Source organism: Oenanthe melanoleuca, chromosome 17 (genome assembly GCF_029582105.1).
Source record: "Oenanthe melanoleuca isolate GR-GAL-2019-014 chromosome 17, OMel1.0, whole genome shotgun sequence".
Taxonomy (NCBI): Eukaryota; Metazoa; Chordata; class Aves; order Passeriformes; family Muscicapidae; genus Oenanthe; species Oenanthe melanoleuca.
In genome coordinates, this window is record NC_079350.1 from 7,841,694 (window position 1) to 7,854,278 (window position 12,585).

A 12,585-nucleotide genomic window follows, 5' to 3' on the forward strand; every position below is an offset into this window, starting at 1 on the left:
TTTCAGAACTCCTGAGAAATGTTCTCCGTGATCCTTTTAAACATCCCATGCAAAAATGTGTGTGTAAGGGAAAAAATTTGGAGAAAGGTTGACCCTGGAGGTTTTTTCCCTTGCCTCCCTAATGTGATGTAGCCTTTGGAACTGTAGCAGTGGGTCCTGGTGGCATCCACATGGTCTGAGCCGTGGGCTGGGTGATATAACCTCCCTCCTGAGCTCCTTAGGAAAGGTCTGCTGCAGGATATGTGTGTGCAGAGTGTGTAATACTGTGAATCATCCCCTCCTGTGGGTCACTGTCCCTCTGGACAGAATTAAGATTATGGCTTTGCATAACAGAGTCTCTCCCTTGATGCTTCCATGCTCTCCCATGGCCTGTTTGCCTCTGTGGATGATCTTGGATTTCTGCTGCAAAGCTGAGTGAGTGCTTTTGCTCCTAAAAGTAGCATTTGTTTTGATTTTAATTAGACAAGGAGATGCTTTTCAGTACAGACCTTTGAAGTATTGCTGGGAAGATGACTGCAATTAAGCAGCCTTGATATTTCTCTCATTTTGTTCTTATTTTTACTGCTATAAGAAACCTCCTACTTAAGCCTTGTTTGGAGGGGAGAGACACAGGATTCATTCCAGGGGGTTCCCAGGTCTTGAAGGAGCTGCAGGGCTGCTGTGATTTACATTTCCAGAGTACAAGCAACACCCTTCTGCTGCTGATATCTCCAACAAAGATCCTCTTATGTCAAAGGAGAGAAGGGTCAGTAGCAGGATCTACTGCCAGGGCAGTGACAGAGATGTGACAAGGAGCTCGTGGATCCCCTCCCAAGCACAAGTGTGGGCTCTTGATGGATCCATGTGTGCTCAGGAGCTGTTTGGTTTTTCTCTGTTGAGTGCTCAGGTGTGCACAGGGGTTGGGGATAAGGAAATGCAGTGCTGGGGGGACAGAGGCAAACCCCTCTGGTGAGACTGAGGTGACACAGTGGTGGCTCAGGAGTGTCACAGTGAGGGATCTGGCAGTAATGTCCCTGCCCTCAGCCCTGCAGGACCTGTGGTGGGATGGGCTCTTCTCCATGAGCAGCTTGGCTGGCTCTCTTCTGATCCATGTTGGGAAGGCAGGAGCTTCCTCAAGGAAAGTGTATTGATTTCAGGGGTGAGAAAAACTGTTCCTGGAGGATTGAGAGATTTTTTTGTTGGTTTTGTAGAAGTGCAAGTGCCTGGTCTTGTAGGCTGAGTGGCTGCTCACCACTCGTGTGTCCTGCAAGGTGTGGCTGGCTCCTCAGGACAGCCTCAGCTGCGTTTGTTCCCTCCTTCCTCTCCACTGGGAGCTGGCTCTGGATGTGCTTTGCCCAGCTGGGCTCAGGGTAATGAAATGCAAAGTGCCACCAGCATTCCCTGGCTGCCTTGCCCACAGGGGAACAAGCACTGTGCTCCCCACTGACCCTCTGCAGCCAAGGAGGAGAAGGAGAACCCTGTCTCTGTTCCCCCTGTGGTGCCAGAAGTCCCTGAGCTTGTGCTCCTGACTGTTCTGGGGCAGACACACCTGCAGACAGTGGGTCAGGGGCTGTCAGCCCTGGTCTCTTCCCAAATGGGAGGGAATTGAATTTGGGTCTTCCTCAAAGCAGGTGTCTGCTGAAGCTGTGGACACAGTGACTAAAAATACCTGTCTTGCTTCACACTGCTTATATTGGAAATGAAAAAAACAAACACAAAAAAAAAGATGTGCTGGAAGGAGAAATATTTTGGCTCGTTTTGTACTAGTATTTTTTTTATTTTTTTAACTCAGTTTTGATTCAGCTGCCAAACTGCCAAACCCATCCTCTGCAGAGATGTGTGTGCAGTGTGCTGGGCAGCTGTGGAGCTGTCAGGGCTCCTGGCCCACACAGGAGCTGCAGCTGAGGCTGGGACCTGCTGCCTCCACAGGGTCTGCAGGTCTGGGGGTGCCCTTTGGGCTCTCCAAACCCCCAGTTCAGTGCAGAGCCCTAGGTCAGGGAAAGCTGGTGGTGTGTGCTGGGATGTTCTAATCCTGCTAACAGGCTGCCTGTGCTGTAAATCAGGATTGGGTGGGATGTAAAGCCAACAGAAGCTGCAGAAGGTGACTGACAGATGCAGCTCCAATGTCAATAGATATTTGTCAAGCCTGCTGCTTTTCCCTTGTTGCTGGAGCTCACAGTCTGTGCTGAGAGCATCCCTATTAAATACAGCTGTGCTGCTGCCTCACAGCTGGAAGAAGTTTCCATTGTAAATGCCAGCAAAGCGTGTACTGGTGTCTGCACCCTGCCTTGTCTGGCACACATGGCCTCCTGAGCCATGAAACTGCCTTGGGCTTGGCTGCAGCTCCCTGGCAGCTTCCTCCAGCCTGGTTCCTGGGAAAGCCATGGAGGTTTAGGGCATCCTGTGTGATTTACTGTTCTTGCCTTCCTATTCTAGAAATGCCAAGGCACTCTGTAGCCCCTTGATTTTATTAAGGAATACAAACATTTCTGTTCATATATAGGGAAGTAATAAAAAGAAGCAATTCTGGGGGTAAGACTCAAAAGTCCCAATTTCCTGGATCACTTGGAATAACAGCTGTGGGCATCATGGGGAAACCTGACCCTGAGCTGTGTGTTGTGTCCCGCAGAGATGTCGGGGACGGTGTCGGACATTTCGCTGGTGCACTGGAAGCAGCAGTGGCTGGAGAATGGCACCCTGTACTTCCACGTGTCCATGAGCAGCGCTGAGCAGCTCTCCAGGGCCACCCCCCCCAGCCTGCAGGAGCCCTCAGAGATCGTGGAGGAGCAGATGCACATTCTTCACATCTCAGTCATGGTGAGTCCCAGCTCCGATGGCATTTGAGGGATGGAGGGACCCCCTGGAGGAGGGGATGGGGAGCAGGGTGGTGAGTCTTGTGTGCAGATGTCACTACTGGTTTGGGTCTCCAGAAAGGGAGAGATGTGTTTGAATGGGCCAGGAAAAAAAAAAAAAAAAAAAAAAAAAAAGTAGAGTACTTTGTCTCTAAAACAAAATAAAGCAAAAGAGTGTGGGGAAGAAGCTGCTGGGAGGGTAACAAGGATTCTTGTAGTTCTTCCTGCCCATGCTGGAAAGTGGTGAGGTGCCAGTGGAGAATTTCTGCCTGGTTTTTGTGTTTGGGCACTGTGCAAAGGCAAGATTTTGGGCTTGGCCATTTCAATCTGAAGCTGAAGTTTATCTTTGAAGTGAGTAAGGGCTGCAGCATTTCTTGCAAAGGACAAGTCTGACCTAAAGTAAAAAGATGATCCAGTGCTTTGAATGTCTCCATCTGGGGTGTTTGTGACCTTTTATTAATGCACTGTTTATGTGCTGTGCTGCCTTTTAAAGTTTCAGTTTTGTATGAGGTGGTTGCCTACGTGTTTGGATCTGGTCCATGGTTCCTCTGTGTTTTAGAGCTCCATCTGTAAAATGGGATTCAGTGTATTGTCCCTTCAATCCCACTGGGATAAGATACAGAAAAAAAGAAGTTAGGTTGGTATATCCAGTGTGTATGCATGCCATTCACTTGCCAAAGCAAATCCTTCATGGGACTGGGGATCCCACCAGCAACCCTCTGCTAAAGGTGAATCTGTTCATCTTAGAATCTGAGCCATCTCCACAGCTTCTGTGCTTAGTTTTGGAAGGAGGAACAGAGACAATGGCTGCACAATTTTTAATTTTTTTAAAAATTTATTCGAACAAGCAGCTATTTGGCTTTTTACAACTTAAATCTGGGGTTTTTTGTGTGTCTCATCAGCAGGGCTTTAGATTTGGCACTGAATGCATGTGAGAAGGGAGAGGGGCTTTGCATTAAGGCTCTTGGGCAAAATAAGATGCAGGATGGCAGAAAAGGAGTTGGGGGCTGCATATTACTGAGTTGAACAGGGAATGGTTTATGTCCTGCTGAAATTGTCAGTGCAATGGGGTGCTGGAGAGAGAGCTGTGTACTTGGAAATTGAACCTGAAAATATAAGTGAGAGACAGAACAAAGAAAGAAAACAGCACAACATGAGTGGGTGTGAAAAGCTCCATCCCTGGCAGGAGGTTTGAGTATGGGATTGCTTGGATGTTTTGGGCAAACCTGAGCCCTGGAGAATTGCCCTGTGTCTGTGGGGTGACACCTTCTCTGCACCATGGTGATTCCTGCTTGAAATGCAGATTTTCTGTAGTAGGGAGAGGTTAAATCCTGGTCTCCAGCCCTTGCTGAAGGTGGTCTCTAGAATCAATCATGAAATGATTGGATGCTTTGAGCAGCTCCTGGCCAGAGGCTCCCCTTGCTGCCCCTCAGATTGCAGGAGCAGCAGTGCTGGGGGATGGAGCTGGCAGCATTGCTGGGCAGGTCACAGGAATGTCTCAGGAATGGGTTTGCCTGGGGATCTGGTTAATCCCTCTCTTAGGCACTTGGCACAGTCATTGGGCACTGAGACATCTCCAGGCCAGGAGCTGGTTGGATTCTGTGGGTGTTTATGGCCTGGCTGGGAGTTCCTGCTCTGCCTCTAGAGCCAAGGCCCCCTCTGTGCTGCCTGGGAGCTCCAGGGATGGGCAAATCCTGGGTTTATTCCTCCTCCCAGTGATTGTGGCTGTGTCCCTGTGACCACCATCTACCCCTGAAAACACTGACTGACTGTGACCCTCTTCACACCTCCCTTCCCAAGCTCAAGGGCATCTTTGACAGCAAGATAATACTTAATTTTTATTTTTTTTCCTTTTCCTAACTGTTTTTTCTTAATCTCTCCCCAATGAGACATAACATTAATTACTGCAGTTAAAGGGAATTCAGTCTCCATTACTCTCTGCCACCCATTTCCTCTTGGCTTGAGCTCCTGAAATTTGTCTCCCAAATGAAAAGAAGGGATAAAGAGAAAAGAAAAACAAATATGCAAATACAAGATTTTATTTATTTACCTTTTTTTTTTTTTAACCACAGTGTCAAGTAGAAAGGAATCAATATTTTTGTCATTATGGCTGTTGTGTTTTTTCACCATAATCTCAGCTGTCATTTGGGTTTAATTGTGTTGTTTCCTGTTGTGTGGAAGTAAATCTTATCTGTTTTGGATTAAAATTCAATGAAGGTCACAGCAGCTCGAAAACTTACCAGGCTGCAGCAATTAATGTTCATTTGGCTTTGATAAATTGGAATGTTCCCCACAATGGGACTGGAGTGGATTTCAGAAGCAATAATTCTTCCATTAACTCAATGATTCCCTGTGTGATGGAGCATCTTGTCACTGCTCTGTTTGTCATCTGTCACTTCAAGGATCTGGGCATATGCCTGATATGATTTATCATGATTATTGGGGCTGCTTGTGTCAAAACATTTTAAACCACTAATTATTCCAGCCTTGTAAATTGCTGAATTTAACAAAACATAAGAGAGATTTATTTTTTTGTTGTTCCCCACCACCTCGTGTCCCAGTGTAATTATTGCTTTGCCTGGTGCTAAATGCAGCCCTGGGGCCTGTCCTGAGGCTTTGGCCAAAGAAGGAGGTTCTTTGTCAGGCTCTGAGGGGTGCAGGGTGGCTCTGGGTGGGACAGGAAGGTTTTATCTCTGCACTGACCCTTTGATCAGGCACCCTGTGGGTGCTGGGATGCAGGTTTGGGAAGAGGATGCAAAGCCCCATCCTGTCCTGCTGGTGGAGGGATGGGATTTCCTCTCCTGTGGGTGATAAAAGTCTTGGCTGTGGGGTAGCAGAGCCAGGACCATCCCTGCATGCTGGGAGGTTTAGAAATGTGTTCTGCACTGCCTCTGCTCCAGCAGAAATAAGCTGGTTTTTGGAGAGTGGTCATGAGGAAAAGCCTTGTTGCATCTCATGCCATCACCTTCTGAGGGACCATTAAAGTGTCTGGAGTAAAAGGTGACCAGACCTCATCAGGCTGCTTTTTTTTAAAAAAAATGACTATTTTTTATTTCTAATGCCTGTTTTCTGCTCACTGTGCTGGCAGCAGACAAGTTATCTGCTGGCTTCCAGGTCTCCCAGAGGATTTTCTTTAACTTGTATTTGTGGATTTTCCTTTTCTTCTTCTTGTTCCCATACATCCTGATGTTTCCCTAATGATCAGCTACTGGTCCTGTGCTTCATCAGGCTCTGAGCTGGGTGTAAATGTGGTCTTAAACTCTTCTCTGCTTTCACATCCTCCTCTGAATTGGAGCTGGGAAGGAATCCTGTGCCCCAGCACACCCTGTGTGTGTCCTGGGGCTGCCTCAGGCTGGGGGAGCTCTCTAGTTCTTTGAGGAGTCTCCAAGACCAAGTAGATTTTTAGGAGCTGTTATCACCTTTAGGGAAAAAAAAAATAAATAAAAAAAAAATATCTTCCCTGGGAGCTGATTCCCACTGTCCCCAGCAAACAGCTCTGTGAGGGATCACTCCAGATCCTGTGGGCTTTGGGCACATCCCCACTCAGGATCCTTCATCCCCAGCATTCTCTCAGACTGGCCATTCTTTGTGGGGTGCCTCATTTCCTTACCCAGCAGTATTTTGTCCTCCTTGGTGCAAAACTTCCCAGTGGATTCCATTCCCTCCCTCCCCTGTGCTTGCATGGTGCTGTGTCCTGTGGCAGCACCAGTGGACCTGGCTTCTCCAGAGATGGAAAACATTGCTCCAGCTTTCCTCTGGCTCCTTGCAGCTTGTCTTGCTGATGGCAGCACTGGAGCTCCTGTCAGCCAGCTCAATGGGAGAAAAAAGCCCTGGTGTGACATGAGTAATGAGGTAGTGAAGAAGGCACAACATCTGTGTCATCATTTCTGCACCAGGAGGTCAACCAGATTCATCAAACATGCACTTACAGCTTGTGATGTGTTTAGAAATTAATTAAGATAGGGAGAGAATTGCTGCTGCAGCACATTTTCTTATCTGAAAGGTATTAAAAAGCTAAATTGATCTCCAATGAGCTGTTTTTATTTAAAAAAACAAAGCCTAAAAGAAAAGCTCTAAAACCCCTGGGTTCAGCATGTCCCTGTGTGAGAATCATGTGGGGAGAGGAGAAGGAGCTGCCCACCCTGATGTGGAGATGGACCAAGCATCCCCAAATCCCTGGGATGGGGATGGGAGCTGCAGGCTCTGTGCTGATGGCAAACCAAGCAATCCTCAGACCATCACCAGCCCTCCCCACGCTGCTGAAGGTGGCTCTCAGTTCCTTCCTGAGCTTCTTCAGGGTGGCCAGAGGGGCTGGTGGGATCTGTGCTGGGTGAGGCGCTCAGGGCAGAGGGGCTGAGTGCCTGCAGCTCCCTGGGCCAGGGGCTGGAGCTCAGCCCAGCTGCAGGCTGGACTCACCACTCACCACTGGAACTGCTGCACAGAACAGTTGTTGCTGGTCCATGCTGGAAGAAAGTCCCACTCCTCTCCCCCTGACACTGTTGTGGCATCTGCTCTTTCCCAGGATGGGACATTCTTTGGCTTCGAGTTCCATTTCAATTTTAATGTGCCATTAACCAACTTCTTGCTGTCTGGGAGAAGGAGCATCTTTCATCCACCTTCCCCCTCCTCTTCCCTCTCCTTTGCAGAGTCAGTATAAAACAGCGACTAAATGCAGTTAATGATGTGCTCTGATATTTAGGGAAATCATTTTGGAGGGATTTGTCTTCAAATTGTCACTTTTGTGACAATGACACCTGTTACATTAATAATTTTTCACCCATCTCTCAGTTTTCTACCTCAGCTCCAGTGAATACATTAGACCCTTTATGGCTTTCTCTCCATCAGACTTTTTCCACCCCACTGTGTTAAAATATGTAACTGGAGTATTTGATTTGCATCTCTGATAAAGGAAGGCTGAATAAATGCTCTCAGTTCATCTGAACTGAGCAGCAAACTTAATTTTCTCCTCTCATCCCCAGAGCAATTGAAGTTGGTACTGGGGGGGAAAAGCAGCCATGGGAAGGGGTTTGGTTTTTGCAGATGGCATCAAAGGCGTGGGAGGGATCTGCAGCCTGAGAAAATTTCCCCAGCCAAGAATCGAGGAGGGAAGGGAAAATGTAAAAACTCCTGTTGGAAAAGTGGCCAGTGTGGCCTGGGGGTGTGAGAGTTGGAAAGGGGATGCTGAAATCGTGAGGAGAGGAAGGAAAAAATGCCAGAGGAAGGTTTAGGGGTGGGGTGAGGAGCATCAGAGCAGTGTGAGCTCTGCACAGGGTGGGACACGCTCCGTGCCTGCCCTCGCCCCCGGGCTGGATCCCTCTGCCTGCCAGTGGCACCGAGAGTGTAATTTTACCCATTTGCTGATCTCAGAGGCTTGTCATGAACGTGTTCCCTTCCTTCCTCCTCCTCACTCCTCCCCTTCCCACCATCTGTCTGGGAGAAATACTCACATCCACAGTGCTGCAGGGTGTAGCTGGTGGCCTGACCTTTTGGTGTTGGCTCTTTTTTCCCCAGTGTGGGACAAGCAGATGGAAATCCAGGTTTCAGCTCCTGGTTTCCATCCCTCTCCTGCACAGGTTGGTTGTCACTGAGCTGCTGGGCTCCAGGAGAGAGCAATTCCACGTGGGAGCCCCGTGCTAATCCTGTGTGTGAAGTGCTGGGAGTACTGCATTGGTACCTTTGAAACATTGACGTAAACACAGCAATGCTTTGCAGCTCCCAGCCTGGATCTAATTGCTTTAAACTGCCAGGCTCCAAGGTACATATGGCATTAAAATTGTCAGGAAATGCTATTCCAGAAAAGCTCCTGTGGATGCTGCCTTCTCCAGGGATGGCTGGGTGTGGGTGGCCCCTGGCTCTGAGGTGCCTCAGGATGGAGATGCAGAGCTGGGAATGCTGGCAGGGTGGAGGGTGATGTCTCCTCACTAGTGAGGCTGTGCCTGGCACTCTCCAGTCCCAGCAGGAATATTATAATTCCCATCTTTCTGTTGGTACAATATGGGCTCTGACCCAGGGCCAGGAGCCTCACTCACTCTCACATCCCCAGGAGGATGCCTGTGGGCTTGAAAGCTGGGCTGGTCTTCAGACAAGCAGCAAAACACCTTTTTATTTTATTTTTGTTTTCTTTCAAACCTTGTGTTATCCGCAGTTCTCGCTGCTCTCAGTTGTTACTCGTGTTTGAATGTGAGTTGGAAATGTTTGCATCTGTTCAAGTGCTGTTGGTGTCAGGTGCTGGCTCGTGTGGAGCTGAACTGTGCTCAGCCTCCTGCAGAACAGCTTCAAGGTGGTTGGGAAAGATGTGACATTACAGCACCACGAAAAGCTGAATTCTCATTAGATTGGTGAATCCCGAAGATGGGAGTAAAGTGTTAATGACAGGATGAAATGCAATATCATATTTGTCCCCAGAAATATATTTGCACTCAGTTTAGGCTTTCCCTTTTTTCCCATTTAAAAATAAATTGGACTTGGTTTCACAAGGCACTGTGACGCCGTGAAAAGGCAGAGCGCTTTTTGTTCAGGGAAGTGTCAGAATGAAATGTTTCTACTCTTCAACACTTTCTATATCCTCCCCAAAACCACTTACACTTTAGTTTCAGCTGATGTGAAACTGTCTGAGCAGATAAACCGTTCGTGGAAAAAAAACCTTTGCAGGCTCTGTGTGGAGCAGCAGTGCCTGGAGCAGGGGAGATGTGATGCTGTGGGTCTGATCATCCCCCTCTGCAGCACAAACACAAGCACTGACCAGCCCTGCAGTGCCTGCCCCAGGGCAGGGCATGCTCAGACTCCCACCAGCAGGAAATGGGGAAGAAGCTCATGTATCCATGATTTTCTCTGACCATCCTTACAGCAGAGCACTTTTTGTGTGTGTCCGGGTCTTGCTGCTTTGGAAGTTGGGCAGAATTCCCACTGGCTTAATTGGGAGCAACATCAGGCCAAGTATGGTTATTTTTACCTGTCACTGCTCCCACTCCACCTCCCTCCTCCACCCCAGGGGTGAGGGAAGGAGCTCTGTTTCAGCTTTCAAAAGGTCTCTGCCAGCTCCGAGCAGGAGCCTCGTCATGAAGTCTCACGATGTGCAGTAAAGGAAAAGGGGAGACAGGAAAAAACGGAATTGTGCTTATTGTCAAAATCCAATTATATAAAACTGCAGGTAAATAACTGTTTATGAAGGGAGCTGTTTGACTGGCTTGGCTTTGCCTCAGGTGGGTGCTTCTGGGGCTGGATTTTTGGCAGTGGCTGGAGAGGGAGTGAGTGGGAACACCAGCCCCAGCCCTGCTGGGAATGCACTTGGATTTCAGCACTTGGATTTTTTTTTTCCCATTGTGTTTCCCTTTATCCAACAGGAAAACTGGTGTTTTTCCTTTCTAGCTGCCTCCTTTTTAGCTCCTCAGGGGAGAGGAGACCACTTTACTTTTTATTCAGATGGAAGGTGAGGAACCCACCTGCTGGTGGATGACAGCAAAAAGCAAAACCACTGATGCTTTAGCAGTGTCAGGAGTTTCCATTTCCCTTCCCAGAGCTGGAAGCAGCTCCTCACCAGCCATTCCTTGGTCTTCCCTGCTGCCCTGCCTGTGGTTTTACTCCAAACTCAGGCTCAGGGTGAAACCAGCTGGTGGGAGCAGCAGTTGCTGGGGTAGCAGACAACAGCCCTCAGGTGCTGCCCTCAGCAGCAGCCACTAGAACCTCCTAGAGCCACTCCTCCTCCTCCTCCCCTTGGCCCCAGACAGCCAGAGGAGGAGTCCCAGGTGTTGTTCTGGTGGCTGCTGCTGGGTGCTGGGAGCTGGGGAATAGCCTGGTCAAACCAGAGAAGTGAAATGACCTGGTTCTTCTCCCCCTGTCCTGTGTGCTGGGAAGGGAGGGATGAGCAGGGCTGTTCAATGGTTTGTGTTTGTGCTGTCCCCCCATGACAGGGAGAGAGGGGCTCACATGAGCATCTCAGCAGCCTCAGTGTGCTCTGCAGGGAGGGTTTAGTGACACAGAGAGAGGTTTTTCAGCCAAGCTGCCCCTGCCTTAGGATCCTGACTGCTTTGGATTGGGCTGCCTCTATCCCTGTATGCCCACCCTGGACCTGGGACCTCGTGGGGTGCAGGTGGGCTGGCTGTGCTCCCAGGGCTGTCTGGAGCATCCCAGGTGCTGCAGGGACAGCTGAGTTTGCAGAGTAGCTGGTGCCCAGCTTGCTGATGTGATGCAAAACGAGCAGGTCAATGACAGTCATGTGCTCTGTGTCTGCCAAAATGATCACATTTCACCTGAATTCAGCCTTTGCTGACATCTGTACCTCTGCTGGCATCCAGTCTCCCTCCTTTCCATGCTGGAGTGTGTTCCCATCTCCTGTTCTGCTGCAGTGGCTGGGTGGGGGCTGCACACCCCTCCTCAGGAGAATCCCCCCTTGCTCAGCTGTCACCCTGGCTGTGAGTGCTGCTGTCAGGTTGTTCCTGGCTTGGATAGCTGGGGTTGTCCCCATGCTCTTCTGATTGGTCTCCTTCCTTCCTTTCTCCTTTAAAAAAAGAAGGTTAATTAAATATTGGACTCATCCTGTCATTCCCTGGGATGCTGCAATTCTCCAGCAGCAGATTTTTCACCCTTGGTGTTTTCTGGGTGCTGGTGAGCTCCTTCCTGCACAGCATCCTCAGCAGAGGAGCCACCTCCATGGGGTCTGCATGTGCTGGGGAGGAGAGGCTCCCCACCACCCTGCCTTTTTGGGCCACGACATTTTGAGGCAAAATCCCTGTTTCACCCCCATGCAGCCAGTCCTGCTAGGACACATCTGCACCCAGCAGCATTTATCTCTGTGGGATTGCTGAGTTCAAGGTCCTGCTTTTGGGGGCTCCCTTTAGCAGTGTGGGGTGCAGGGAGGGTGTGCAAAAGTGCCCCTTCCTGTCTTGCTTTCCCTGTGCTGGCTGGGGGATGAGGGGAGGGTGATGCCTTTGTCCTGGCACTGAGCAAAGCAATGGCCCCAGGTTATGTCCACTCACCTCCTGCCACAGCTCTGTCCCACAAGTAGTGGGGCTTTTATTCTTTAATTTTAAAACTTTTTTTTTTTTCCCCTCGTGCTCTTCCTCCTGGGCACGCAGGTCAGCTTCAGCCAAGCTCTCCATCACATGTCCCTTGTTTTTTGTGTGTTATTTTTTCCCCACTGCTGCCCTTGCCAAGAGAAGGACATTGTAGAGCCGCTGGGGCTGGCAGGGGCTGTGCCACTGCCTGCCAATAGCCTCGGTGCCTGAAAAGACTTAGGAAATGCAAGCTCTAAATTAGCTCCCAAATCATCTTCTTGCCTGTCTCCGGCTGAGAGCCCCTCAGAGGCAGCCCTGGCTCCCGTCTGTCGCGGGCTCTGCAGGGAGCAGCTGGCTCTGCTGTGGGGCTGGAGAGGCTTGGCCTGGAGAGCACAGCATCCCCATGTGTTCCCATATCCCATGGGGAGAGCAGCAAGAGCCTCAAGGCAAGCTGGAGCACTCCAGGGATGAATCCCAGGTGTCCCTCCTCCCGGCATTGCCCCCCTGCCCAGCTCCCTCCTGGTATAACCATTTGGGAATGTGCTGGGGCTCCTGGCTGTGCTGCTGGAGGGCAGGAGGGGAAGAACAGAACTGATGGACATCTGAAAGCCTCCCAGGGGAGGCAGGAGCCCCATCCTGTGCTTGCCCCAAGGATGCTGCTGAGAGCAGCCAAGGTCAGGGCACTGCTGTCAGCACACACGGCTGGGACATCTGGGCCAGCAGAGTCTGGAGGAGGGGAGCAGGAGGCTGTGTGTCTGCTG

At 49.9% G+C, this 12,585-nt stretch overlaps 1 protein-coding gene across 1 annotated transcript in view; it reads left to right on the top strand.

The window, feature by feature from the left end:
* ASTN2 (astrotactin 2) overlaps positions 1 to 12,585 on the top strand; it is a 309,920-nt gene that overhangs the window by 50,062 nt on the left and 247,273 nt on the right. The window contains exon 2 of the mRNA XM_056505281.1: positions 2,609 to 2,796. Coding sequence (XP_056361256.1) covers positions 2,609 to 2,796 — 188 coding nt within the window. The remainder of the gene's footprint in view (positions 1 to 2,608; positions 2,797 to 12,585) is intronic.